A 27493-nucleotide genomic window follows, 5' to 3' on the forward strand; every position below is an offset into this window, starting at 1 on the left:
CATCTTATTATATTCAACTCATTTCATACCATACCCTCTTTCTATGTGCAATCCTTATAACTACCCTAATAAAATTTTTATGAGTTACAAGCATCATCTGCCCACGTAGGAATAAAAACAGTTTACTCTTACTGAGCCCCTTATATCCCTGTTACCATCTTGTGCTTCTCGTCTTTTTTTTATTTTTTGTGTGCTTTTCTTGAGTGTTGTATTTAAAAGTCAAATTTTCTATGCAACTGTGGTCTTTTCATCAGGAATCCTTAAACGTCCTCTGTTTCGTTAAATCTCCATTTCCACCCTGAAACATTATACTCAGTTTTGCTTGGTAGGGGATTCATGATTGTAATCCTAGCTGCTTTGCTCTTCAGAATATTATATTCAAAGTCTTTCATCCTTTAATGCTGTGCCCACTAAATCTTGTTTTCCTGAATGTGGCTCCACCACATTTAAATTGCTTCTTTCTGGCTGCTTACATTATTTTCTCCTTGACCTTTGGGTTCTGGAATTTGGCTATAATATCCCTGGGAATTTTCATGTAGTGATCTCTTTCATGAGATGATCAATGGATTCTTTCAATTTCTATTTTACCCACTGCTTCTAGGATATTAGACAGTTTTTCTTGATAATTTTTTGAAAGATGATATCTGGGTTCTTTTTTTTCATGGCTTTTAGATGCTGTAATAATTCTTAAATTCTCTCTCCCTAATCTAGTTTCCAGGTCATATGTTTTCCAATGAGATATTTCATTTTTTCTATTTTTTCATTCTTTTGATTTTATTTTATTGTTTCTTGCTATCTCATGAAATCATTAGTTTCCACTTGCCTAATTCTAAATTTTCAGGGTTTTTTTAAGTGAACTTTTGTATCTCCTTTTCTCTATTTATTCAATTCTTTTAAAGTTCTCAGTAGATTTCTGTACCTATTTGACCATTTGGTCCATTCTATTTTTTTTTAAGCAGTTGGGGTTAAGTAACTTGCTCAAAGTTACATGGAGCCCATTCTATTTTTAAGGCATTATTTTCTTTAGAGGGATATGTGTGTGTCTGTGTATGTGTGCACATGCATAGGCATCTCCTTCATTAAGTTGCTGGCTCTTTTCCAATTAACATTTTTCTTTGAAGTTTTGGATGTAGCTGTTTTGCCCTACCTTGTCACCACAGTAACTTTCTATGGTGAAGTTCTTTTTTGTTGTTGTTTGCTCATTTTCCTCGTCTCTTCTTTCCTACTTAATATTATTTTCCCCCCAATTACATGTAAAGTTAGTTTTCAACATGCATTTTTTAAGACTTTGAGTTCCAATTTTTTCTCCCTTCCTTTCCCCCTTCCCACTCCTCCCCAACACAGAAAGCAGTCTGACATAGGTTCCAGTCTATTTCTTGACTTTTTACTTTATGTTAAATTTGGGCTCTGCTTCCAGAGTGGAGGGGGCACTGTCCAAAGTTTCAGGTTTTTCATGCTGCTGTTTTCAGCTAGTTCTGAGGGTCTGTAAATTTTCAATTCTTCCAAGTTGGTATAATCTATGGAGAGGTGTGGTCACTGCTCTTTTGGTCTGTGCTCTGGTCTGCAAGTGACCACAAGCACTCTTTTCTGCCCTACAACTGTGAACAGGGACCCCATAGTGTTCCTCCTTACTCTGGAACTGAGACCCAGGACTGTCACCTAGACCTGTATATGGGCAATGCAAGAGTCCATCTCCAGTGACAACAAATGATTCCCCATAATCTTCTTTTGATCAAATATCGAACCCCCTTCACATCTGTAGGCTGAGTTCCAAAAGCTACCAATGCCACCATTGATTCAATTTCCCCTAAAGCCTACTATTGGTGTGCTGGGTATAGCCTACACATAGCCTTATACCTTGGTAAGACAGACTTTTCCTGCCAACTTTCTTTTTCTTTTCTTTTCTTTTTTTGGAGGGGGGAAGGCGGAGCAATTGAGGCTAAGTGACTTGCCCAAGGTCACATGGCTAGTAAGTGTTAAGTGTCTGAGGCCAGATTTGAACTCAGGTCCTCCTGACTCCAGGGCCAGTGGTCTATTCACTGCACCACCTAGCGCCCCCTTTTATTTTCCTGCCAACTTTCTAAGTTCCCTTTGGCTGGAAAATTGTCTCACCCGTTCTTTTGTTGGCTTTACCACTCCAGAATATTTTTTAAGACACTGTTTGACAGTGAATTTGTGGAAGATCAGGGGAATCCCTCCCTTTACACTTCTACCTTTGCTTGGTCCCTTTGCATCCATTCTTGATATAACCAGTATCTCTTTTTTGAAATACTTTAGATATGAGACTTTTATGAGGGAAACTTTCTGGAAAGGTTTTCCCAAATAACTATTCCATTTACATGTTAAGATTCATTGTTTGTTTGTTTTTTTTAAATATGATTTATCTTATATATTTTCTGTGATCCTCTCTGTCTCTTTTTGGGTGAACTCATCCCCTATCCAAAAAATGGAAACAAATGTCATTTTTGTGGTTCTTCCAATGTGTTTGAGGAAGCCTTTTATAGCTAAGTCATGTACACTTTGGAGTTAATCTTAGCTTACTGTGAGATGGTGGTCTATACCTAGTTTCTGCTAGACTACTTTCCAATTTCCCAGCATTTTGTAGTGATTAGGAAGTCCTAGCCCTATAACTGGGGTCTATTTATTTAACCCATGGTTACTTATACTTTTGTATATTATACACCTGATCTATTCCATTTCTCAAACTTTTTAGGGCATTATTCTCCAATAAATGCAAAGCTAGAGAGCATCTGAAGCAGGTTTTGAAGGATCTTCGTGATTCAAAACCCAGCGCCCTATCTGGTACAATTAGTGCCTTTCTCTACACTGTTCTGAACATCATTTTGAATGAAAAGTGACTAAATTGTCCACATATTTTAACCTAACTCTACTATAAGACCTATAGTCCATGAAATAAATAACAATAGCTAACTTTTCCATTGTAATTTAAAACTTGCAAAACTCTTTATAAGTATTTTTTCATTTGTTCTGCATATCAACCCTAGGATGTAGTTGTTATTATTATCCTCATTCTGAAAATGGGAAAAATTAAGCAGGAATAGGTTAAATGACTTGCCCAAGGTAACACAGCTATGAGTGTTAGACACTTAGTTTGAACCCAGGTGTTGTGGCTGTAGGGACAGCACACTGTCAACTATGGCACCTAGCTATTTAAAGAAATCATTACAAAAATAACCAAAAGGATAGCAAAATATTTATACCAGGACATTAAGTGTCACAAAAGAATAAGAAACAAAGTAAGTTTTAATCAATTAGGCTAAAGAAATTATGGCATATGAATACAATGAAATCATATTGAGGACAAACATTAGGATTTCAAAGAAAAGCTCATTATATTTATAATACAGGAACAACACAAAGTGTGAGATGTGTAACAAAGTATACTGCAGCAAGAGGCCTTCCTTCCTTCATTACTTAGATCTTTAAGTTTTAGTTCCAGCATGCTTTCTTGTATAACCAAGTATGAGCTCTATGTAAAGTCCTTGACAATGACAAAAGGCATTGATTTTATAAGCCTTCTTTCCAGTATGAATATTCTGATTTCTAGTGATCTCCTTCTTCCAGAGAAAATGTCTCTGTTGACCAATTTCTCTCCACTATGAATCCTCTGATGCAAAGAGATGCTTTCTGGTCAAAGGCCTTCTCCCACTGAGTCCATCCCCCAAACAAATTTTCTAATCTTGAACAAGTTCTGTATTCCAGGCCTTTCCTCATTCATTATAGTGGTAAAATTTCTATCCAATAAGAATTCTCTGATGGGAAATAGTGGATGACTTTTACTGGAAGGCTGTATCACAATGGTTACATTCCTTAAGATTTCTTTCCAGTGTAGGTTCTCTGATGAAGAGGAAGACTGAAGTTGTGTCCGAAAGACTTTCCACATTGATCACATTCCTAAGGTTTCTCTACAATGTAGATTCACTGATGTTGACTAAATGACACCCTCTCTCTGAAAGTCTTGTCAACACCAATTGCATTCATAAGGTTTCTGTCCAGTGTAGCTTCTCTGATGTACAGGAAGACTAGAGTTCTGTGTGGCACATACCTTTCCACATTGATGACATTTATATGCTTTCTCTCCATTGGATTCTCTGATGTACAAGTTCTGTGTGAAAGTCTTTCCATGTTGATTACCATCATGAATTTTATCTCTAGTGTAGCTTCTCTGATGAATGGCATTATTGGAATTCCATGAGAAAGCCTTTTAGTTTCTCTTCAGTGAGAGAATTGTGGGAATCACATGAACCAAACTGACTCTATTTTGAGAATTAAATTTCATTTTCTTGTAAATTCCACCTGCTTGCTAATCATAGGGATTGAGTGGCATCCTTTTTCATATCCCCCCACCCCCATTCATGAAACTTGCTCAACCCCCTCCCAACTTGGAAAGTCCCTAATCTTTCCTGCAACTAGAAATCATATTACCTAATTTTATATCCTGTTTTTTTTTCCCATTAAATGTTTTCTTTTAACGCATAAAAAAAATCTCTCTCTCCCTGTATTTGAGATCCAATGCCATGCTGAGACTTTTGGTCCTGATTATGTAATTGGCATGCATTGCTTAATAAACCAATATGCTCAGAAGCTCAAACCTTTCTTTCCTCAGTTATTTCAGATTTCACCCTTCACACTAGTGTGTATTCTCTGATGTTTGGAAAGATGAGAATTCTGTGTGAAAGCTTTTCCACACTCATGACATTCATAAGGTTTCTCACCAGTGTGGATTCTCTGATGGCAAGCAAGTTTGGACTTGTGTGTGAAAGCCTTTCCACACTGATGACATTCATAAGGTTTCTCTCCAGTGTGGATTCTCTGGTGTTTCAAAAGATTGGCATTCTGGGTGAAAGCTTTTCCACACTGATGACATTCATAAGGCTTCTCACCAGTGTGAATTCTCTGATGTATTGCAAGACTGGACCTATTTGTGAAAGTCTTTCCGCAATGATTACATTCATAAGGTTTCTCACCAGTGTGGATTCTTTGATGTATTGCAAGACTGGACTTATTTGTGAAATTCTTTCCACATTGATTACATTCATAAGGTTTCTCTCCAGTGTGCATTTTCAGATGGTAAGCAAGAAGGGCCCTATATGGGAAGGCCTTTCCACACTGATTACATTTGTAAGGTTTTTCTCCAGTATGAATTCTCTGATGTACAGCAAGACTGGAGTTTTCTTTGAAAGCCTTTCCACATTGATTACATTCATAAGGTTTCTCTCCAGTGTGGATTCTCTGATGCAGAGCAAGTTTGGAGTTCTGTTTGAAAGCTTTTCCACATTGACTACATTCATAAGGTTTCTCACCAGTGTGGATTCTCTGATGTACAGCAAGACTGGAGTTCCGTGTGAAAGCCTTTCCACACTGATTACATTCATAAGGTTTTTCTCCAGTGTGGATTCTCTGATGAAGAGGAAGGCTGGAGCTGTGTTTGAAAGCCTTTCCACATTGATGACATTCATAAGGTTTTTCTCCAGTATGGATTCTCTGATGTTTAGAAAGATGGGAATTCTGTGTGAAAGCCTTTCCACATTGATTACATTCATAAGGTTTCTCTCCAGTGTGGATTCTCTGATGTGCAATAAGGGAAGAGTGTTCACCAAAAGCTTTACCACATTCATGACACTCATGAGGTTTCTCTCCAGTGTGATTTTTCTGATGTACAGCAAGACTGGAGCTGCATCGGAAAGTCTTTCCACAGTGATTACATTCATAAGGTTTCTCTCCAGTATGGATTCTCTGATGTACAGCAAGTTTGGAGTTCTCTTTGAAAGCCTTTCCACAGTGGTTACATTCATAAGGTTTCTCTCCAGTGTGGATTCTCTGGTGTACAATTAGACTGGAGTTCTGTCGGAAAGTTTTCCCACATTGATTACATTCATAAGGTTTTTCTCCAGTGTGGATTCTCTGATGTACAACAAGCATAGAGTTTTGTGTGAAAGCCTTTCCACATTGATTACATTCATAAGGTTTCTCTCCAGTGTGAATTCTCTGATGAAGAGGAAGGCTGGAGCTGTGTCTGAAAGCCTTACCACATTGATTACACTCATAAGGTTTCTCTCCAGTGTGAATTCTCTGATGTTTAGAAAGATGGGAATTCTGTGTGAAAGTCTTTCCACAGTGATTACATTCATAAGGTTTCTTGCCACTGTGAATTCTCTGATGTTCAGTAAGGGTAGAGTGTTCACCAAAAGTTTTACCACATTCATGACACTCATGAGTTTTCTCTCCAGTGTGAATTTTTTGATGTGCAATAAGGGAAGAGTGTTCACTAAAAGTTTTACTACATTTTTGACACTCATAAGGTTTCTCTCCATTGTGGCTTTTCTTATGTACAGCAAGATTAGAACTGCATTGGAAAGCCTTTCCACATTGATTGCATTCATAAGGTTCCTCTCCAGTGTGGATTCTCTGATGTACAGCAAGACTGCCCCTATCTCTGAAAGCCTTTCCACAATGATTGCATTCATAAGGTTTCTCTCCAGTGTGAATTCTCTGGTGTGCAATTAGGAAAGAGTGTTCACCAAAAGCTTTTCCACATTTATGACATTCATGAAGTTTCTCTGAAGTGTGGTTTTTCTGATGGATAGCAAGACTAGAGCTCTGTTGGAAAGTCTTTTCACTTTGATTATAATCATAAAATTTCTCTCCAGTATGAATTTTCTGATGTTCACCAAGAATCGTTCTCTTTCTGAAAGTCTTTCTATGCTGACGATGTTCATAAAATTTCTCTCCAGTGTGGATTTTCTGATGTTGAGCCAGTTTGTCATTCGGTGTGAATGCCTTTCCACACTGATTACATTCATAAGGTTTTCCTGTAGTGTGAATTTTTTGATGGTCAATAATCTTTGATCTCTGGCTAAAGTCCTTTCCATATTTATTACAAAAATAAAGCATTTTTTCAGATTGACATTTCTGTTGTCTGATGAGATCTGAGCTCAAGCCGTTGGCTACTCCCCTTTGATTACCTTGATATGTTTGCATTTCAGGAGGCTTCTCATAAGACTGAATAAGCCCAACCTTTTCAATACCATATTTCCTATTTTCACTATACAGAGTACAATCATTTTCTGAGGTCATTTTCTTAAACTGAATTAGGAATGAGTATTGTCTGAAAATCTTTCCATCTTTATCAAATTCACAGTGACTATTTTGATTTTTCTCTATCTTGATATCTGAGTCACAGCCTTTTCTCAAACTGAAATCACAGGGGCCATCATTCATCGATCTTTGCTTGGGAGACTCTTCTACAGGAATCCTCAGCTTTGCAGTAGTCTTAGTCATTCCAAAGCTGGTCTTTGCACCTGAAGGAAACAAACAACCATACATAGAGACACACACATATAAATAAATCCTCTTCTCTCCACTTGAAGAAAGGAAACTGACTTATAGTCTATCTCCCCAACCAAAAAGATGAGTTTTGAAACTTAATGGGAATATCCAACAGTGGGATTAGATTTTATTATGGCTCATGATTTTTAAAAGACAGCTATTATTCATTTATTTTAAAATTTTTATCTTTGAATGCCTGTGTTTCCTAAATAAAAGAGAAAAACTAGAGTCCTTTTTAATAAACACAATAAAAAGAAATCAATGAACTTCCCACATTCAAAAATATTATATCTCACTTTTTATCTTCAAACCATCATCCTTCTTTCAGAATGTAGACAACTTACTCCTCTAGCAACAATTTCCATTTACTGGTTCATGAATACGTGGGATTTATGACTATAGTCTACGGGACTTGAGCTAAAAATTCCTTAATTCTTCTTACATTAAGCAGTAAATAATTGCATAATTTTGCAACAATTGATTTTCTTTCTAGGATAATAAGTATATGCATCTTTGAAGCCTGTTTATGCAAGGATTCTGCATCATCATAATGAGACATATGATTTTGATGTTCATGCAGTGATTACATCAAATTCTGTCTCCTGACTAATGAAAACATATTCTGTTCCTCAACCCTTCATCAAATTGTTTCCAAACTGCCAGAAAGGTTTTACATTCATCAGTTCCCAACAGATGGTCAAAGTGTGCACACACCCACATTTGCTTTCTGTAATACACTGCACCAGAGTAGTTCCCTCATTCCAAGGTTACCTTGTAATTTGCATTTCATCACTGATGTAATCATCAGACCAAGATGCTACAAATATCTGCAATCTTACAATGCAGATGATAGGTTCTTTGAGAGACAAGTTAACTAGGCATGGACATTGCAAGACATGTTGAAACCATCAGGGACCATCACAACAATTCTTCAAAAATAGACATTATATTCCCTTTCATCGCAATGTTGAGGCTATTTTTTGATTTGAACTTATCTTCTGTTTGAATTACTATTCTTCTATCAGGCAGATTTTCAAAGGATCTGGTAGGCAACACAGGCCAGTCATTCTGTGATGTTTCTGTTGAGGGTGTTGACAGTGTGTCAGTGGTAGAGAGAAGAAACTTATTTCTGAAGATTTCTCTCCTTATTATAGAAAAACATTGTTTTAAAAAAAAAAAAGCAAAGCAATATAGGCAAATAAATGTAAAGGAAATTTATCTTTAATATACTACTTAGCAAATAAAAAAATAAAAATTTTATATGTCAACTAGTGATTCTTTTTGGTCCCTGGTTTGTGGCTTAAAATAAAAAATGAATTTCCATCCCTCAGCAAAAGAGCTTGTAAAATCCTCCTACCATTTTCTACCTCATCCGTGTGTGAGACAGCATTTTCAGTGTATTTTGGTCATCAAACAAAATACAGAGGTGATAGAAAGCTGACTCTAGCAGCCAGGAAGATGAGTTCAAATCCCTCCTCAGATACTTACTAGTACCATGACTTTGGGCAAGTCACTTAATCTCTTCTCATCTATTTCCTTATAGTAAAATAAGCATAATAACAGCATCTACCTGACAGCATTTTGAGGATCAAATAAGATAATGTCTGTAAAGCACTTAGCCCACTGTCTGGCACATCACAGGCACTATATAAATGCTATTTATTATTCTCATTTTTGTTATTATTAAATAAACTGGATGCAGAACCACATTAAAAACTGAGTTTGGTGGCAGTTGAAGCAAATACTGCAAAACTCTATTCAAAGAAAAAAAGTACAACTTTGAAATGAATTTCATATATTCCCATTATGTCTAATAACTTCCAAGTTATAACTTATTTGATGAAAAAATGCTTTTTTATATTTAAAAAATTCTACAAAATAAATTTAAACTGAAGTCTTACAGTTAATAAGCAAGAAGATTTATTGTAGTTATAAAAATAAATCTTATAGAAAGGCCTATATTAAAATTTCATAATTATTTTATACTTATTATTTATATTTCATTTTTATAATTTAGAATAAAACTTCACATTTTATAATAATACATTAAAAATAAAGTATGGCAAAAGCTATCCAGGTCATTATGATTGGAATTAAATGCATTAATTAATATGAATAATATGACTAGTAGTTTAAATTACTGGGGAGTTGCACAACACACTGTTGAAAGAAGTTATAAGAACAAAAGATTTTGAGAATCACTGCTCAGGAATCATGATTATTCACTGCATTGATCAATGCAGCTACAGTATAAATTATCCTACTGGTTCTGTTCACATCTCTTTTCTGTTCAGACAACTCTTCTGAGGTTTCTCTGAAACTGTGTCTTTTATCATTTCTTAAGGTCCAACAATCTTCTATTATATATTTAGATCATTATTTATTTAGTTATTTCCTGATATATGAGAACCATCTTTGTTTTCAGTTCTTGGCAACAAGAAAAAATAGCAGCTATAATGGGTGTTGTGTCTATGCATCTTTCCCCTCTTTTTTTAATCCCTTTAGTTTAAAGTTCTAGTAGTGGTTATCACTGGGTTTAAGGAAAACCAGGTTTGTGAGACTGAGGGCAGAGTTCCAAACTCTATTACAGAATGACATTCCTTCATCATAATGCTCTGTGTCTTCATATCAAGGGTGTTTTTTATATACAATATGCTTTTGGGTACTAGTTCCTAATGCATTCGGCTACCCTCTTCCATTATTATAGGTGAATTTATCTCACAAACATTCAGTTACGGCAATTATGTTTTCTCCATCATATCCTCTTTGCTCTTTGCCCCTCCCTTATTCTGTAGAAACAAAAAATATATGGGGAAAGGAATGGGATCAGACCAGTCACCTGTAATTGAAATGTCATGATCCTGACCCCATCTTGTTATCCACCCATTCCACTCCTAGAAGACAGCTTGTAACACTATCTTAAAAATCTTCTGTTTTTAGGGGCGGCCAGGTAGCACAGCAAGTAAGAGCACCGGCTCCAGTGTCGGGATGACCTGGGGATCAAATCTGGGCTCAGATACTCAGCACCACACCCAGAAATAACTGGCCGTGTAACCTTGAGCAAGTTACTTAACCCCGATTGCTTTAAAAAAAATGTTCTGTTTTCAATCTCCCCTATCTGAAGTATGCTTAATTTCCACCTTCAGGCAGCTGAGTTGCACAGTGGCTAAAGCACTAGGCCTGGAGTCAAGAAGATGGGAGTTCAAACAGATTGATATACTTGGTACCTACATGACAAAGTCACAGTATCTCTGCTTGCCTCAGTTTCCTCAAAAGTAAAATGACTATAACAGTAGTATGCATATCCCTGGGTGGTTGTGACAATTAAATGAATGAATATTTGTAAGTCATTTGGTGCACAGGGGTACTATATAAATGCTACCTTTAATCACAGGCATTTTGATTTTGATTGTTTCCTCACCACCTCTGCTCTCTTTAAACTTCTCTTGTCCTCTTACCTTCTATTCACTTATTTCCCTGTTGAACTTAGGGTATTTTGACACCAACATGCTCTCCTTTGCCAAGATCAGCTAAGATCGAGGTTTCTAATCTGTTGCTACTTCTCAGGCCACCTCTGTTTGTACGCTAGACTGTGAGCTCCTGGACAGCAGGGACTGTCTCTTACCTTTCCTTGTATTCCCAGAGCTTAGCACAGTGCCCAGCACACTGTAGGTGTTTACTTAATGTTTACTGACTGACTGATCCCAGGGCTAATGCCAGGACCCAACCTCTCCCTCACTACCTGATTTCCGGTCTCTTGCTTAATTCTCAAATGCAGGTTCTGGCCTTAGCTCTATTTCTTGCATCTTATCACCTACAAGGAGTTACCTTTGTCTGGTTCAAACCCAGATGGGACCTGACCAGATGAAATACAGGAGACTACAAAGGTTTCTAGGTTCTCTAAGGGTCTGGTCTATGGAATGGCTGAGTGTCTCTACCTCCTATCTCCCTAATTTGAGGCAGTGATCACCTCAATGAATGTTGCCAAAGTTTTTCTGAAAATGGAGACAGAGAGTGGGCCATAGAGATCAGGAAAGGGACTTAGGTTGATGACTGAATACAAGCTTCAGTCTTGGATAACTGCTTCTAAGTAAGGCAATGACCATGCTCATGTGCCTTCTGCAAGAAGCCTTTTCTAGTCCACCTTAATCTTCATGCCCTCCCTCTCTTGATTAGCTCTAACTGATCCTGGATACAGCAAGTCTCCACACAATGGTCTGCATGCTGTCTTCCCCACTAAATTGTGAGCTCTCTGAGAACAGGGCCTGTCCCTCGCCTTTCTTCCTATCTATGGCACTTAGGACAGTGTCTGGCACACAGTAGGTGCTTAATGAATGCTTGCTCACTTGAAGGTCTAGAAAGGACTCAAATGGGATAGCTTCAGCCCATAATGCTTTCATAAAACTTCCATGTTGCAAAGTTCTAAACAATGATATCTTAGAGGATCACAGATTTATAACTAGAAGGGAAGCAAAAGGCCATGGGGTTCAACCTCCTAATTTCACAGATGGGGAAACTGAGGCTAAGAAGTTCAGTAATTTTCCCAGGATTAAATTGCTAAAAAGCATCTTAACAAGAATTCCAAGCCAGGTCTTCTTGCCTCCAAGATAAGCATTACCTTCACTATGACACAGATGCTTCTGATGATAACAGCCCTCATAGTCTGGCTTCAATCTTACTCACCTGGACAGAAGTTCCTTGGTCCTTTGTGATCCAGGATCCACAATGGTTCTCTTTCCTCAAAATGGGAGATAAAATCTTCTCTGAGAACTGGAATTCCTTGGCATGTGGAAAAAAGGAAGGATGAGAATGGGGAGAAACTTACACTTTACTCCTCTTTAGGAATAGGGGAAGTATAAGCAAGGACCACATGATGGTTACCAGGACTCATCAAGGATGGGCATGAGGGCAAGGAGAAGATAATGCAGCTAATTTGGAACTAGAAAATTCTATCTTTGCCTCCTTCACAGAAGGAGGGACACATTGCACAGATTCCACTATCTAGAAATAACAGCCAGCTAGTAGTAGTTCAGTGGTTAGAGCCCTGGGCCTAGAGTCAGGAAAACTTGAGTTCAAATCTAGCCTCAAACACTTAGTAGTCATGGGCCCCTGGGCAAGTCCCTTAGCCTCTGTCTTAGTTTCCTTATGTAAAAGATCGGGGTACTAATAGCACTAAAATCACAAGGTATTGTGAGGCTCAGATGAGATAAAATTTATGAAGTATTTAGCATAGGGCCTGGCATATAGTAAATTTATAGAAATGCTTATTCCTTTTTCTTTCCCACAGCCTGTGATGGAATTTCAGGGAAGAATTAAGGAAGAAAAAAGATAAACTTGCTACATGAAAGGCAAGACTGGAAGCTGATAAGAGCTAAAAATTTAGGCTTGTCAACAAGCAGAGCTTTTTAAAGACCAGACCCAGCCCTAGGAGCAAGGGATTTTCTTGTTGTATAGGGGGCTCCCTTTACTGCCCTTCTTCAAAGAAAAGTTGCATGAACAGGTTTTAGAGATTTTGCAGACAAAATTCATGTCAGGCAGAGGCTAAGCTAGATAACCTCTGAGATTAGTTCCAAGTCTAAGACTTTATACCACTGTTTATCTTGCAACCTGAAGTTACTTAAAATAGGCAAGTGACAGCTTCAGGAGTAACAAAGGAAAGTCACAGCTTCCTATCACAAAATGCAACCACATTTTATCAGGAAAACCAGGCAGCAGGAGCATCCTGTTGAGAGACCACCAATTATGCCTTTCTAATAAGTAATAAGTATTTAAACCTTATGTACTAACTAGAGAAGTAAGACACTCCTTCAATGGCAGATTCAGAGTTCCCAGGGGAAACTGTGCTTACCCAGGGAGAGCAGGTTCTGGGAGTTTTCCAGCATCACCTCCTTGTACAGCTCTTTCTGAGAATGGTCCAAGAGGCACCACTCCTCCTGGGTGAAGTCCACAGCCACATCCTTGAATGTCAGGGACTCCTAACCATCAAAATTCACAAGACTTAGAGCTGAAAGAGACTGAAGAATTCATCCTGCCCAACCCTCCTCAAAGTACAGGATGAAACTGAAGCACGGGGATGGGATTTCCTAACGGTCACACCCTTATAAGTGTCAGTTAACACTAAAAACCAGTCATCAAGAACCCAACAGTATACTGAGAAAAGCATTTTATATTTGGAGTTGGAATAAAGTTGACGAACTTCTTATTATGAAATGCTTCTCTTTGTAGAACCAGGGAGAAAATATATGTTCTAGAACTAAAGTATGAGGACTTATGGAGGAAAAAGAGAGATGATGTGAAATTCCTCTCTCATCTGAGCTATCAAAATGACATTTAAAAAAACTCTTGGCAAGTACTGTATATTTTGGGGGAAATGATGCCACATGTGATCAATAAAGACAGAGCAAAGAAAAAGGCAGAATCTAGTTAATTTCCTAAAAATATGAAGTAACCCCTTATCTATAAGAAAACATAAAGAGGATTCTTCAAAGATAGCAAAAACAATTTGCACTATACTGAGCAGTATGCATCTGTTATCAGCCACGTGAAGAAGCGTTATTTATGGTGATATTGAGGGCTTGAGGTGGGGAGGACAGATAAGATTTGTCACAAACAAAATACTTTATATCATTGCTTTATGATTGCTTTCCCTTGTTAATGGCATATATTCATTAATTTTCATATTTCACTAAATGGAAATACGAGAGTAATTATGATGGAGAAAGAAGCATTCCTTCGTTAATTATAAATTAATATTTTACTACCTGGGGTTGGAGATTGAGCTCATTCATGAGAAAGACATTGCCAGTTTATGAGAAATAAGTTATCTAAATATGACCCTAAAATTCTAGGATGACGGGGAGCAAGAGTCAGGATAATCAGCACGGAGGCAGACTGATGGACACAAGAGCTTAGCCAGACGTGAAAATGCCTTGATATAGGAGAGGGGTCATCTATTTTTCCAACCTGCTACATGTACAACATGTGTTTGGCCAACGCATTATTACTTGATACCCTCTCATTATTAACCACATCCGTTTGTGTAGGATTCACTTTTTCTGAGCTTCTATTATTTAGGAGCCATTCTCAATCATGGGTAATTGGGGAGAACTTAAAATTCAAAAACAGAAGGGCAGCAAAGTGAGTGGAGAATTATTGCTAGAGATAGAAAAGAGCTAATGAAAATGTTAACAACAGAAGAGAGCAGAGCAGTGTTGTTACTACTGCATTCAATTTCATGTGTATTTTTTTTTAAAGAAACCATTATTAGGTAAGAGATTGGCAACTTCCTAGATGATCTTCTATTATCTATGGAAGCTGCGGCCTGGAGGCAAACAGAGGGGGTTTGTTCTGTGAAGTTTGGATTCAGTCAAAGGCCTGCACTTGAGGAACTAAAGGGCCACATGTGGCCTTGAGGCTGCAAGTTCCTCACCCCTGGTCAAGTCTGTGGTTGCATTGCACTCACCTGCCATGGGTGTCTGTGGGGTCCAGGGGCCATTCTCGCTAGTTCCAGGCTTTTTGCTTGGTTCAGGTCTTGGTCCTCTTCAGGTGGAGCAGTGGAGCAAGAAGGATCTCACTTTCACCTTTCCCTTCACCTGCTAGGCAGGGGGTTGGCCTACAAGGATTTACAGAGAGGGAGACACCAAAGGAGTGAGAAAGCTCCAGGCACTGACCTCAGGCGAGAGACTACAGCCAGAAGAGGGCAAGAGGTAGAATAAGGCTTGGAAACAAAGATGATCTAACCTCAAAGGCTGCTTCTCAATTTCTTATTTCTTCTCTTCTGTCCCAGTCCTCTCACTCACCTTCCTATAGAGATCTGAGAGGCAGGAAGAGATTTGGAATCCCAGATGGGATGAAACCAACCAATGTCAATGACTCCTAAATCAGAGCTCTCCCTCCCTCCCACTGAGGCGATGGGTAAGTTGTGACGGTAAGGCAACTGTGATCCATTGGTAAAGCAGAGACTGGTGCCCATGGGTATCATGGAGATCCTGGACAAGAAGCAGGGGCTGAGAGCCGGCCCAGGAGGGAGGCATGTTCCTAGCATCCCTGTAAACACTCACCAAGAGGTCACTGGGAAGATGAGGCCCAACAGAAAAGGCATCCAGCAGACACAGGGGCAGGATCCTATTTCAGACCTACTTTTCAAATACACAGCTGGCTTCCTGGAGGAAGGGTGATCTCAGCTCCAAGAGAAGGTAGTGATTTCAGCTTCAAGGACTCAGGCTTCCAGCTAATCTGTTCTGGTGAGAGAACCAAACTGACTCTATTTTATGAATAACTTCCATTTTGAGACTTATTCCTATAAATCACCTGATTTGGGGGAAATTCCACCTGCCCACTCTCTCCCTCCCATCTCAGAAAGTCTCATATCTATTATCCAATAAAAAATGGATGACCTAATCCTGCAATGTTTTGTATCCTGCTTCTTCTTTTCTTTTAATGTATAAAAATCACACAAAACCCATATTCAAGGTCTTGGTGCCTGCTGAGGGGCCCTGGGCCCAGTTCATTATGCATGTTTCACTACAAAATCATGTTCCTCAGACTCTGTCTTGTCAGTTATTATAATTCGCTCACTACAGTTTTGGGGAAGTCATCTAGAAGACAAGAGGGAACCTGGGCTCCCAAGACAGCCTCTTAGAACTTCTTACACTGCTCCAATATTTTCACCATGGGAGGGACATACACAGTAATCATAACTGTGAATATGAATCGGATGAGCTCACTCATAAAACAGAAGGAAAAAAGCCAGGAGAACATTGTACACAGTAACAGCAAGTTTCTCTGATAAAGGCCTCATTTCTTAAATATATGAACAATTAAGTCAAATTTATAAGAATACAAGTCATTCTCCAATAATAAATGGTTAAAAGGTATTAACAGGCAGTTTTCAGAAGAAATTAAAATGATTTTTAGATATGAAAAAATGCTCTAAATTGCTATTGATGAGAAAAATGCAAATTAAAACAACTCTGAGGTACAATCTCGTATGTTTCATACTGGCTATGGTATATGATTGTGATGGAATACTACTGTGCTATAAGAAATGAGTTTCAGAAAAACCTTGGACAACTTCTGTGAACTGATACAAAGTAAGCAGGACCAAGAAAACACTGTACACAGTAACAGTAATATTGTATGATGATCGACCGTGAATGACTTCACTATTCTCAGCAGCACAATTTTCTAAGACAACTCTGAAGGACTTATGATAAAAATGCTATCCACCTCCAGAGAAGGAACCGATGGAATCTGAGTGCAGATTAAAGGACAGTTTTTTCAACTTTATTTTTCTTGTTTTTTTTTTTTTTTGGTCTGGGTTTTCTTTTGTAACATGGCTAATACGTAAATTTATTTTTTGCATGACTGTACATATATAATCTACATTAAATTGTTTGCCTTTTCAAGGAGGGGAAAGGGAAGGGAAAGTATTTTAAACTCAACTTTTTAAATGTTACATGTAATTGGAAAACATATAAAACTTTTCACTTAAATTTATTTCTCCCCAAGATATAGAGAGAATTGAAAATAAAGTAAATGTTAGAGACTGAATTTGAACTCAGGTCTTATGGTTCCAGGCATGGAAATTTATCCACTGCACAACCTAGTTGCTCAAAGAAATCATTACAAAAATAAATGCAGCACAAAAATAATATACCAGGACTTTTTGTGCTACCTAAGAACAGGAAATACTGTGTACCAATCAATTGGGGAATGGCTGAAGTTAATTTATAAACACTATAAAATATCACTGAGGAGAAATTAAAAACATTAGAACTTCAGAGAAAAAAATTCATTACATTTATAGGACTTTATGCACATTAGGAAATTTGGGATGTCTAAGTGCAGGAAGAGGAATTCCCTTATCACTAATATCCATTGGTTTTATCTCCAGCACGATTTCTTCAATGTAGAGTTGAGTATGAGCTCTACACAATCATTGCTTTTATAAGGCTTCTTTCCCATATTCCGATATTCTCATATTCTGATGTCTAGTGATTTTCCTCTTTCAGAGAAATTCATGTTCTCATTAAGCAAAATCCTAAGGTTGCTCTCCACTATAAATCCTCTGAGGTAAAGCAAAAGATGACCTCTGACTAAAGGCCTTCCTCCATTGAATGCATATAGGGTATCTCCCCAGAATGAATTTTCTGATGTTGATCAAGCTCTACACTCCATTTGACTGCCTTTCCTCAATCATTAGGGTGACAAAACTTCTATTTAGTAAGAATTCTCTAATGGGAAACAAAGAGATGACTGCTTCTTGAAGGTTTTAGCACATTGATTTCATATATAAGGTTTCTCTAATATCCAGCAAACTGGAGCTGCATCTGAAAGTCTTTCCACATCGATGACATTCATAAGGTTTCTCTCCAGTGTGGATTCTCTGATGACCAGCAAGGCTAAAAGATTAAATACATGAGATTTCTCCCCAGTTCAGATTTTGAAATGAAGAGTAACATGGATGCTTTCAGAGAAAATCTTTCCACATTGATTACATTCTTAAAGTTTCTCTCCAATGTGAATTCTCTGATTGGTAAAAAAGGAATGATCTGTATGGCGAAGCCTTCGCACATTCATTATTTTTATGAAGCTTTTCTCTGAGACCAATCTTCTGATATCTAATAAGATCTAAATTTCAAACAAAGCCTTCTCACACTGATGACATGCATATATTTTCATTCTAGTATGAAATCTAGGATGCTAAGAGATGAATGATGGAATAAGGCTGTTCCTCATTCATTATAGTCATAAGATTTCTTTCAACAGTGAATTTTCTGATGGACAAGGAGTTTTTGAGTTCTGGCTGAAGGTCTCCCCTTAAAGCATCTCGTCAGTATAATTTTTCAAATATCTAATCTCAAGCTGATTACCCTGATACATTTGCATATCAGGAGGCTTCTCATAAGACTGAATAAGGCCAACCTTTTCAGTAAAGCATTTCCTATATTCACTCTACTGAATACAGTCATTCCCTGAGATAATTTGCTTACAGTGAATTAGGGCTGAATGCTGCCTGAAATTCTTTCTAGTTTTATTAAATTCACAATGGTTATGTTGATTTTTCTCTCTTGATACCAGTCACAGATTTCTCTTAAAATGAAGTCATGAGGACCATCACTCATGAATCTTTGATGGTGAGATTCTTTAACAGAAATGCTTAGTTTTGTAGTAGGTCTCATTCACTTCAAAACTGTTCTCTGCATCTGAAGAAAAAACAAACAAAACATATGTGTATATATATACACATACTCATTACACATACATATGAATAAATCCTCTTCCTTCCATTGACAGAAAGTAAGTAAACTAATTTACATTCTATTTCTCAGGTCAAAATGGAGTTTTCAAATTTATGCAGGCCAGAATCAATAATCTGAAAACGCATTAGCTCATGTCTAGAAGATGATTTAATTTACAAAAATCTTCACAAACAGCAACACTGGATCCTCACTACAAGCCTGTGACACAGGCAGAGCAGGATTCCCATTATACTTTACAATAAGCCATAAGCTCAGAATAGCCAAGTAATATGACCATATCCTTGCATGTGGAACTAAAACTCAAACCCTGGCACTGAGGCTGCTCTTTCCCCAGCCCTACGTGGCCTTATTCCACTTCACCTTTAATCCTTCATTCAAATACCTTTAGTTGATTATTCTTTTTAAAATTTTTGTTATGCTGGGGTAAGATTCTAGCTCTTCTCTGTTGATCAGTTTTGATGGTCATTGGTCATTCTTTGTAAAATTCCTATGCTAAGCTCAGAAACAGACTGATGCATTTCTTATATCCTATTCAGATTTACACATACGCCCTTTCTTGCATATATACTAAATATTCACATTATTTCATTATCTGCTATATCTTCAATGGTAGATATGTGGTGTAGTAGATAGAGCACCAGGTGTGGAATCAGGAAACTAAGTTCAAATTTCACCTCAGACACTAACTGGGTAACTAAGGCAAGTCACTTAGCCCTATTTGCCTTAGTTCCTCATGTTTAAAACTGGGACACACTAGAGAAGGAAACGGCAAACCACTCCAGTATCTTTGCCAAGTAAACCCCCTGGGGTCACACAGAATCAGACACAACTGAACACCACTCCATCTTTGGACATATTGTAATTTCACTGGTAATCCCTTTTAATCTTATTCTCACAACTGCCATGTCTGATATCACATCACCACAGCCCGCCCTGGTTTGTTTGGTTTTTATTTACCTGAGGCATAACAGATTCTATTTTGGCCCATGATTTTTAAAGGACAGTTATTATTCTTTATTTTTTAATTTTATTTTTGAATGTCTGTGCTGCCTAAATAAGAGAAAAACCAAAGCCCTCATAAGAAACAATTTTAGAAATCCATGTATTCCCCACATCCAAAAATACTACACCTCCTTCTACGCTGAGTTTGTCGTTCTTCTTTCAGGAAGTGGACAGCAAGATTTACTATTAGTCTATCAGCAGCACCTCCCATTAGATGGCTCATGGACACACTGGGGGTTCCTGACAATGGTTTAAGCTAAAAAACAAAAACCTTAATGGCACTTCGAGCAGAAAATGAATTTCCAGTTTTGATACAAATATATTTTTCCTCTGGGACAATAAGCACGTTCATGCTTGAAGAATGATGTCAGGCTGCTCTTCCTAATCCAGTCTTCTCCCTTCCTCTATAGGTAAATTCATCCTGTGCACATTTAGTTATGAGACCTATATTTTCTCCATCATATCCCTTTTGCTCCTGCCTCAATCTTCTAAAACAAAAAGGAAGTGAGGAAAGGGAATGGTATCAACATTAGTAAACTATAATTGACATAGCATGGTCCCCACTCCTCACCCCACTTTGTCTTTCATCCAACCTAGTGCCAGATGACCGGTTGTATCACTATCTTAACAGTTTCATGTTTTTAATTTTCTCTATTTGATAGTCAATGAGGTTTGGTGGAGCTGTGAAATGATCTAAGCATTCTGGAGGACTATTTGGAACAATGCCCAAAGGACAGTAAAACTGTGTGTACCCTTTAACCCAACACTGCTGCTACTAGGTCTGGATCCTAAAAATATAAAAGAAAAAGGAAATGGGCCCATATGTACAAAAATATTTACAGCAGCTCTAGGGTGGAAAAAAATTAGAAACTGAAGAAATGTCCTTTAATTAGGGAACGGCTGAAAAAGTCATGGTGTGATTGTGATGGAATATTGTGATGGTTTCAGAAAATCCTGAGAAGATATGTAACATGATGCAATGTGAGGACCAGAAGAACATTATATACAGTATCAGTGATACTGTAAAGAACTGTTCATTAATTTAAAATAACAATGTTTGTCCCTCTGACCTGCCTTCCCATAGGTCAAAAGGAAAAGATAAAGAACTCTTATACCAAATATCCAATCATTCCAATATCTGTGATTCTCATAACCTTTACCCATCTGAGAATCTTTCTAATTATTAATGATTTGGATTAATGGTCACCTAAATAAATGAACCAAAGATTTTCTGAGAGTGGAAACAAATATTGGGCCACAGAGATCAGAAAAAGGAAATTGTGTTGAACACATATGCAAACCTCAGCTTTGAATAATGACTTCCAAGTAAGGCAGCAGCCTTCATTCCTATTCACATACTGATGAATGGATACAAGAAATTCATGAAACTAGCTTGGCTGGGTACACTACAATAAGTTCATCTGGGCCATCACATCTTCCTATCTGACTCATTATTCCACTCACCACAGCAGCTTTTCCCAATCTTTTCATCCCTCCCCAACTTTCCTATTTGGTTTGCTCCCTTATACCATCTCTCAGCTGAGAACTTGGCCTTATGTTTCATGGAAATACTGGACGTTTGCCAGAGCTCTCCTTTCCCTCCTTTGCCCCAGTCTCCCATGAAGAGCCACAGTTAGTATCACACAAGACTCAGTGGCTTCTATGAAAAGAACAGAGGGTTTGGAATTTATTCTAGAAGGTAAAGAAGTTAAGATTACAACCAAGAATATGATCTTTCAAGGGGGAAAAAGAACATTTAGTGAAACAGAGAACTTTAAAAACATTAAAAAAAAAACGTTTTTGTTATATTTTAAGTCCTGAGCTCTCTCCGTCTTTGCTCACCCCACACTAGAGAAGACACAATACTACATGTATGTTTTATACATGTACATGTAAAACCATACTATGCATACTTGCATTTATCACTTTTCTGGGGGTGGAGAGCATCTTCACAGGTCCTTTATAGCTGTTCTGCATATTTTTAATACTCAGAATAGCTTGGTTGTTCACAGTTATTCTTTAACAATACTGTTGTTACTGCATACAATGTTCTCCTGGTTCTGCGCATTTCACTCTTCATCATGCAAGTCTTTCCATGTTTCTCTAAAATCAGCCTGCTCATCAGCTCTCATAGAGAGTAGTGTTCCATCACAATTATACAGCACAACTTGTTTAGCTATTCCCCAATTAATGGGCATCCCCTCAGCTTCTGGTTCTTTGCCAACGCAAGGAGAAGTACCACAAATACTCTCTAACATCCAGGTTCTTTTCTTTTTTCCCTGATCCCTTTAACAAACAGACCTAATAGTGTCACTGAGCCAAAGTGTATACACAGCTTTATTACTCTTTGGGCAGAATTCCGAATTGTTCTCCACAACAGCAGGAGCAGTTCAGAGTTTCACCAAACAATGTTATCTCTCAGTGTCCCAATTTTTCCACATCCCCTCCAACATTTGTCATTGTCTCTTTCTATCATTTTAGCCTATCCGATAGGTGTGAGATGACAACCTCGAATTGCTTCCAGTGCAGGACAGGGGTGATCGTGTTTTAGGAACTTTGGGATTTTAGGGAGAGACCTGGACTCAATGACCACTCAGGTCCCTCCTGCACCAACATGCCGTAATTTTTTCAGCCGTTCCATCAGTACCATCTGTCTTTTTTCATTTGCTCAGATCCATTTAACAGTCTTAACAGTTCTAAATCAGGGATTCTTAAACTTTTTTTTGTGGCACTGGATCCCTTCTCAGGATATTTTTTAATGAATAAAATAAAATTCACAGGATTGCAAAGGAAACAAATTATTCTTAAATGCAGTTATCAAAATATTTTTCAAAGTAAATTCCTGGACCACATCTTAAGAACTCCTGCCTAGAAAGTTTAATGAGGATCTCCAAGAGCTGAAGAATATGGAAATAATGATAATGAATCAGAGCTCACCTTTTACACTGCTTTAAGGAGGCACCTTATATTATTAACCCCTTCATGCTGGTGATACAAATGTTATTCCCATTTTACAGATTAGGAAAATAAAAGTTCAAGCAATGTACCCAAGGTTCAGGTTTTGGGAATGGCAGAATTAAGACAATGGAACCAGGTTTTCTGCCTCCAGCTATACATGAGGTTTCGGCTACAGCTTCTCTATTCTTATGAATCTGACTCCAATGATCCCCGCCCCATACCCCTCAAAACAATGTCACTTTTCTAGGCTTCCAAAATGTTGACGCCTCTTCTTTTTCCATTAACAATCAATAAGCTGTTCAGGGATTGGAAGTGTATATTGTAATATAGTTTCTTTGGAAGCATCTGTTGAACCAAAATGAAAAGTATCAAGAAATTTACATTTTGGGTTTGGGGACTGGATTTACTATTTCATTGGCATAAAGAATACCGTCTGCCGATGCAGACTGGCACCTGCATTGCAACTTACCAATAAATTTGCCACAAAAAGCATTTATTAAGTAACTATTATGTCCCATACCCTGTGTGCAGGTCCTAGGCAAAGACAAAAATGTGAAACCATCCCTATCCTCCAAGAGCTTGCAGTCTAATGGAAGAAGGAGATACAGGCACACACAGTCTCTACAAAATATAATCTATACAAAATAGCTATAATGTAATTGGGGGAGAAGGAGCACTGGAGAGACTCAGGAAAAGCTTCATGTAGAAAAGGTAGCATTTGAACTGAACCCCTCAAAGGAAACTAGTGATTCCATGAGGCAAGTGAGGAGGAAATGCCTTCTAGCTAGGAGGGACAGCCAGTGCAAAGCCTGGGTCCCAGTACCAAGTAAGAGGAACAGCAGCAAACAGCTGGCTGGATTGTAGTGGTGTGTTTGAAGGGAAAGAAGAGCAGGAAGGTTGGAAAAGGGCTTTAAATGTTGAATGGAAAAGTTTCTGTTTGATCCTAGGTGGGAACATTGAGTCGAAGGCGTTGGCTGAGCAGGGAAAGTGACCTAGTCAGACCTGTGCTTTAGGAAAACCATTTTGGCAATTGTGGGGAGGACAGACTTCGATGGGCTGAGATTCAAGGCAGGGAACACATGGGGAAGCCCCTGAAATAGACCAGGTGAGAGAGAGAAGTGATGAAGGCCTGAAGCAGGCCCTGAACTAGGCTAGGGGAGAGTAGATGTGGCAGATGTCAAAAAGACAATGTGAAACAATTTGGCAGCTGAGTGGCTATGTGCCCAGACAGCAGAAAGGAGGAACGCAGGCAGGCTGCAAATTTATAGTCTTACAGAGTTGTTGGGGCGCAGAGAGATTAAGTGACTTGCCTAGGGTCACACAGCCAGTATGCTTCTGGACTAGAACACAAGACGTTCTGAATTGGAGAGGAGGGAGGAATTCCCTTTCAACTATACCACGATGCCACTCCAATTAAGATAGGAGAAAATACTAACAGGGCACAAATGAATTTTGGTATCAGTCATCCACATGCAACCAAATTGGTTATTTTAGTTACAAAAGAAAATTCTGAATCAGATAACAAAAGAGCAATTCAATTTCTCAAATCTGGGGGCTTCTGTCCTCTTCAGTCTCAGTCAAATCATGTCAGGCACTGTGCACTGTGGTACCACCTAGCACCCTACTAGCATACAACTGCTATTAAGGCCAGAAAGGATCTTATGTACATCTGGCCAAAAGATTAGCACAATGCCCCTGAACACAGTAGGAGCTTAATATATACTTGCTGAGTTAAAAAGAATGACCATCACAAACTGTCCATGGCTAAAAAGTCAAACAGGTCACCTGATGATACAAGTAAGTGCTGAAGAGAAACCTTCAGGATCATGTGAGCCCACAGCCATTTTACAGAATAGGAAAATGAGGCCCGAGAAGAAAAAAAGACTTCAGGTTCTAGTCATATAACTGGCTACTGTCCCTGCCTGTATCTGCCTAGAAAGAAGACTGTACTTTTACTAATTTGATTAAATCACAATGTATTGCTCTCAATGAGTTGTGTCTGAACTAAAAAATACTCATCTAATTCGGGAAGCAAGCTAAACAGTACCAAACTTTAAAAATAAATCCCATCACGCAGGTGTAATGAAATTGTTTTGTTTTTTTTTTTGAGCAATCAGGGTTAAGTAACTTGCTCAAGGTTAAACGGCCAGTTATCTCTGGGTGTGGTGCTGAGTGCCTAAGCCTGGGATTCGATCTCCAGGTCGTCCCAACACTGGAGCCGGTGCTCTTACTTGCTGAGCCACCTGGCCGCCCCTAAGCAATTGGGGTTAAGTAACTTGCTCAAGGTTACACGGCCAGGTGTTTCTGGGTGGTTGCTAAGTGTCTGAGCCCGGGATTCGATCTCCAGGTCGTCCCAACACTGGAGCCGGTGCTCTTACTCGCTGTGCTACCTGGCCACCCCATAACGAAATTGTTTTACAACAGTCTTCCACAGGTTAGGAAGTGGGCACTAATTCTGTTGATTTGTTTCTATGTCACATTTTTTCAAGGAAATTTTTAAATAGAGAGAGTTACTCTTGGCAATTACATCATGATTTCCACTGATATAAGTTGAGGTCTTAATTGCCAGTTTGGAACTTCACGAGCTCAAAAAAGTCAATCCTTGGGGGAAAAGGGGGATTTCAACAAGCAGAGACAGAACAGAAGGAAAGCCGAGAAGCTGTGAGTTGAGCAAAGGCACTAAGAGCAACAAATGGGGAAGTAGAGGCAGGAAAATGTCCAGGTCTGCTTGAATGTAGAGTATATGATGCACAGAACTGGGAGATAAGGTTGGAAAGATAGCTGGAGTCAGATCTATTTCATTCTGAGGCTAATTGGGAGCCACTGAATTCATCAGCACAGAAGAGTGTTGCCTGACAAGATATACAGAAGAATGGTGGAGTCAGTGACAGCAGTGGGGTGGGGAGGAATCTCGCATTAAAGTCAGAAAAGATCTCCTGGGCCTTCATTTTCACACCCTGAGGAAAGCAAAGGCCCAGGGAACTTTAGTCAGCTTGGCCAATAAAGTTTGCACCCATCAGAGGCAGGATTTGAACCTGGATCTTGGGACTCCAGTGTCAACCGGTGTCCTTTCCACTGTACCACACTGCCTTGTACCCCCTACCATTTTTTCAATGCTGTTCCCAGAGAAACTGGTCTTAATAAGGTTTCACATTCACAAAATTTCAATTTCTCCCAAACCCTCTTCATCTTCTGGGCAATTTTTCCTTTTGTATTAAATTTTTTCCTATCAAGATCCCTAGTTCAGGATAGGTGGGATGGCTGCTGGGCCATCATCACTGATCTCTGGGGGAAAAGCAGAAAGACCTTCTAACTAGGTGTGTTGATGGATCAAATATTAAACGCAGGCCTGAAACGGTTGGGGTGGGAGCTCAACTCCTAGCCCTCCCGATCCCAACTAACCCACTTAGTAGGATCCAAAGATCCCAAAGTACAGAATTTCTTTTTCTCAACTTTGGTGCCTTATCTGGAGCATAACCTACGGACATAAGGCACCCTACTTAAGGGTAAGTAAAAGAAGCTGGCCTGGAGACTTTCCCAGGCCCTCCACAGCAGATAAGAAGTGATTTTTTAAAAAGTCAGACAATGCACCTAGCGAGAGACCCAAGAGGCACGGAGTAAAGCCTTAAAAGGCACCCTCCAAAGGAAATATATTACCACCGCACCAAATATCCCTGGACATGCAGCACTCCCCAGCGGCTGGTAAGAATCACTCCCCCAGCCCCAGCCCCGACGTGCCCCCGAACCCTCCCGGGGTGGGCAGGCCTGTGTATGCCTGGGCACACCAAAGCGCGGGTCTCGGGGTCAGTCAACAAGCACGTCCTAAGCGCTAAACGCGGGGAACGTAGGGGTGGGGGCAGTCTCTGCCCTAGAGGAGCTCCCAGTCTAGCAGGAGGGACCCGAACCCGGGGCCAGCCCCTCACCCCGCTCCGCCCAGATGAAGGGGATGAAGCTCGGACCCCGGTCTGGCTCGAGGTCCACACCCCCAGGCTCGAGCCACGCAGGGGCCTCGAAAGGGGTCGCCTGGACAGTCGGGTGCCGGGCAGCCCCCCGGGGGTCCGAGGGACGGAGGGGGCTCTTACACGGCGGGCTGAGACGCTCCCCGTCACTGGCGCCCCGGGGTGAGCCCAGTTAGGGTGCACCCCGCCCCGGCTCCGCCCCACTCACGGCCTCGGCCCCCTCCTCCCCAAGTCTGCGCTCACCTGCCTAGAGCCGCCAGCGAGCCCCCGACACCGAGACCGCGGGAGGAGGGGAGGGGCGGAGCCCGCCGCGAGGCACTCTGGGGCTTGTAGTCCATGCCGGGCCGGGGCGGGCTGGAGGGGCGGGGAAGCGGAAGGGAGGGGGAGAAGGAGGAGGAGGAGAAGAAGGAGGGACCCACCTGGCCGGGGGAGGGGTGGGGGGGGCGGAGCGCCTGTTCTCCAGCCGAGCCCCGCCCCGATAGAGGCGGTGGCGGGTCAGCTGAGCCCGGGACCTGCCCCCGAGCCCGCCCCAGGACCCTCCCAGAGGAAAAAGGATGGGGGCAGGTCTACACTGCTGGGGTCTTTCGGGATTCTTGAACTTCTACTCCCGACCCCTTAGCGGGCCTAGAAAGTTTTGCACAACCCGGTATGTAAGTATATAAAATAAGTGTACAAATCAAAAATTTACTGATAATAAATCATAAAGAAATTCATTTTCAAACAACTGTTACATATATAATTTCCCATTTATTAAAGGCTAAAGTAAATTTGCATACTAATGAGATGAATGAGCTTGTTTATTTTTACATAAAGAATTAAATCTTGCAGTATTTGACCCTGCAAGACATGGAGTATCTTAAACTTTTTTTTCAGAGCTGATTGATATTTTGATTTTATCATTGTCAGTGCTGAGAACGCTGCTTTGCATCAATAGGTAGTACAAAACGCAGGAGTACATTT

The 27493-nt window shown here is 39.6% G+C and overlaps 1 protein-coding gene across 5 annotated transcripts; it reads right to left on the reverse strand.

Annotated features, from left to right (window-relative positions):
* Positions 1-3201: 3201 nt before the first annotated feature.
* Positions 3202-26855, reverse strand: LOC138171690 (zinc finger protein 585A-like). 5 transcript variants are annotated; one of them, XM_069101323.1, is made up of 7 exons: positions 26777-26855; positions 15411-15590; positions 15091-15163; positions 14813-14962; positions 13199-13325; positions 12034-12129; positions 3202-7322 (listed from the first exon to the last, which is right to left on the reverse strand). In XM_069101323.1, exons 4-7 carry the CDS (start codon positions 14843-14845, stop codon positions 4633-4635), a joined length of 2946 nt encoding a protein of 981 aa, XP_068957424.1. In that variant the 5' UTR covers positions 14846-14962; positions 15091-15163; positions 15411-15590; positions 26777-26855; the 3' UTR covers positions 3202-4632. The 5 variants fall into 5 exon arrangements, with proteins under 5 accessions (XP_068957424.1, XP_068957427.1, XP_068957423.1 ...); XM_069101326.1 differs by lacking the exon at positions 15091-15163 and having other exon boundaries at positions 12034-12120; XM_069101322.1 differs by lacking the exon at positions 15091-15163.
* Positions 26856-27493: the final 638 nt, after the last annotated feature.

Source organism: Petaurus breviceps, unplaced genomic scaffold, assembly GCF_028583685.1.
Source record: "Petaurus breviceps papuanus isolate PSGF00001 unplaced genomic scaffold, PetGlider_PUasm1.0 456, whole genome shotgun sequence".
Taxonomy (NCBI): domain Eukaryota; kingdom Metazoa; phylum Chordata; class Mammalia; order Diprotodontia; family Petauridae; genus Petaurus; species Petaurus breviceps.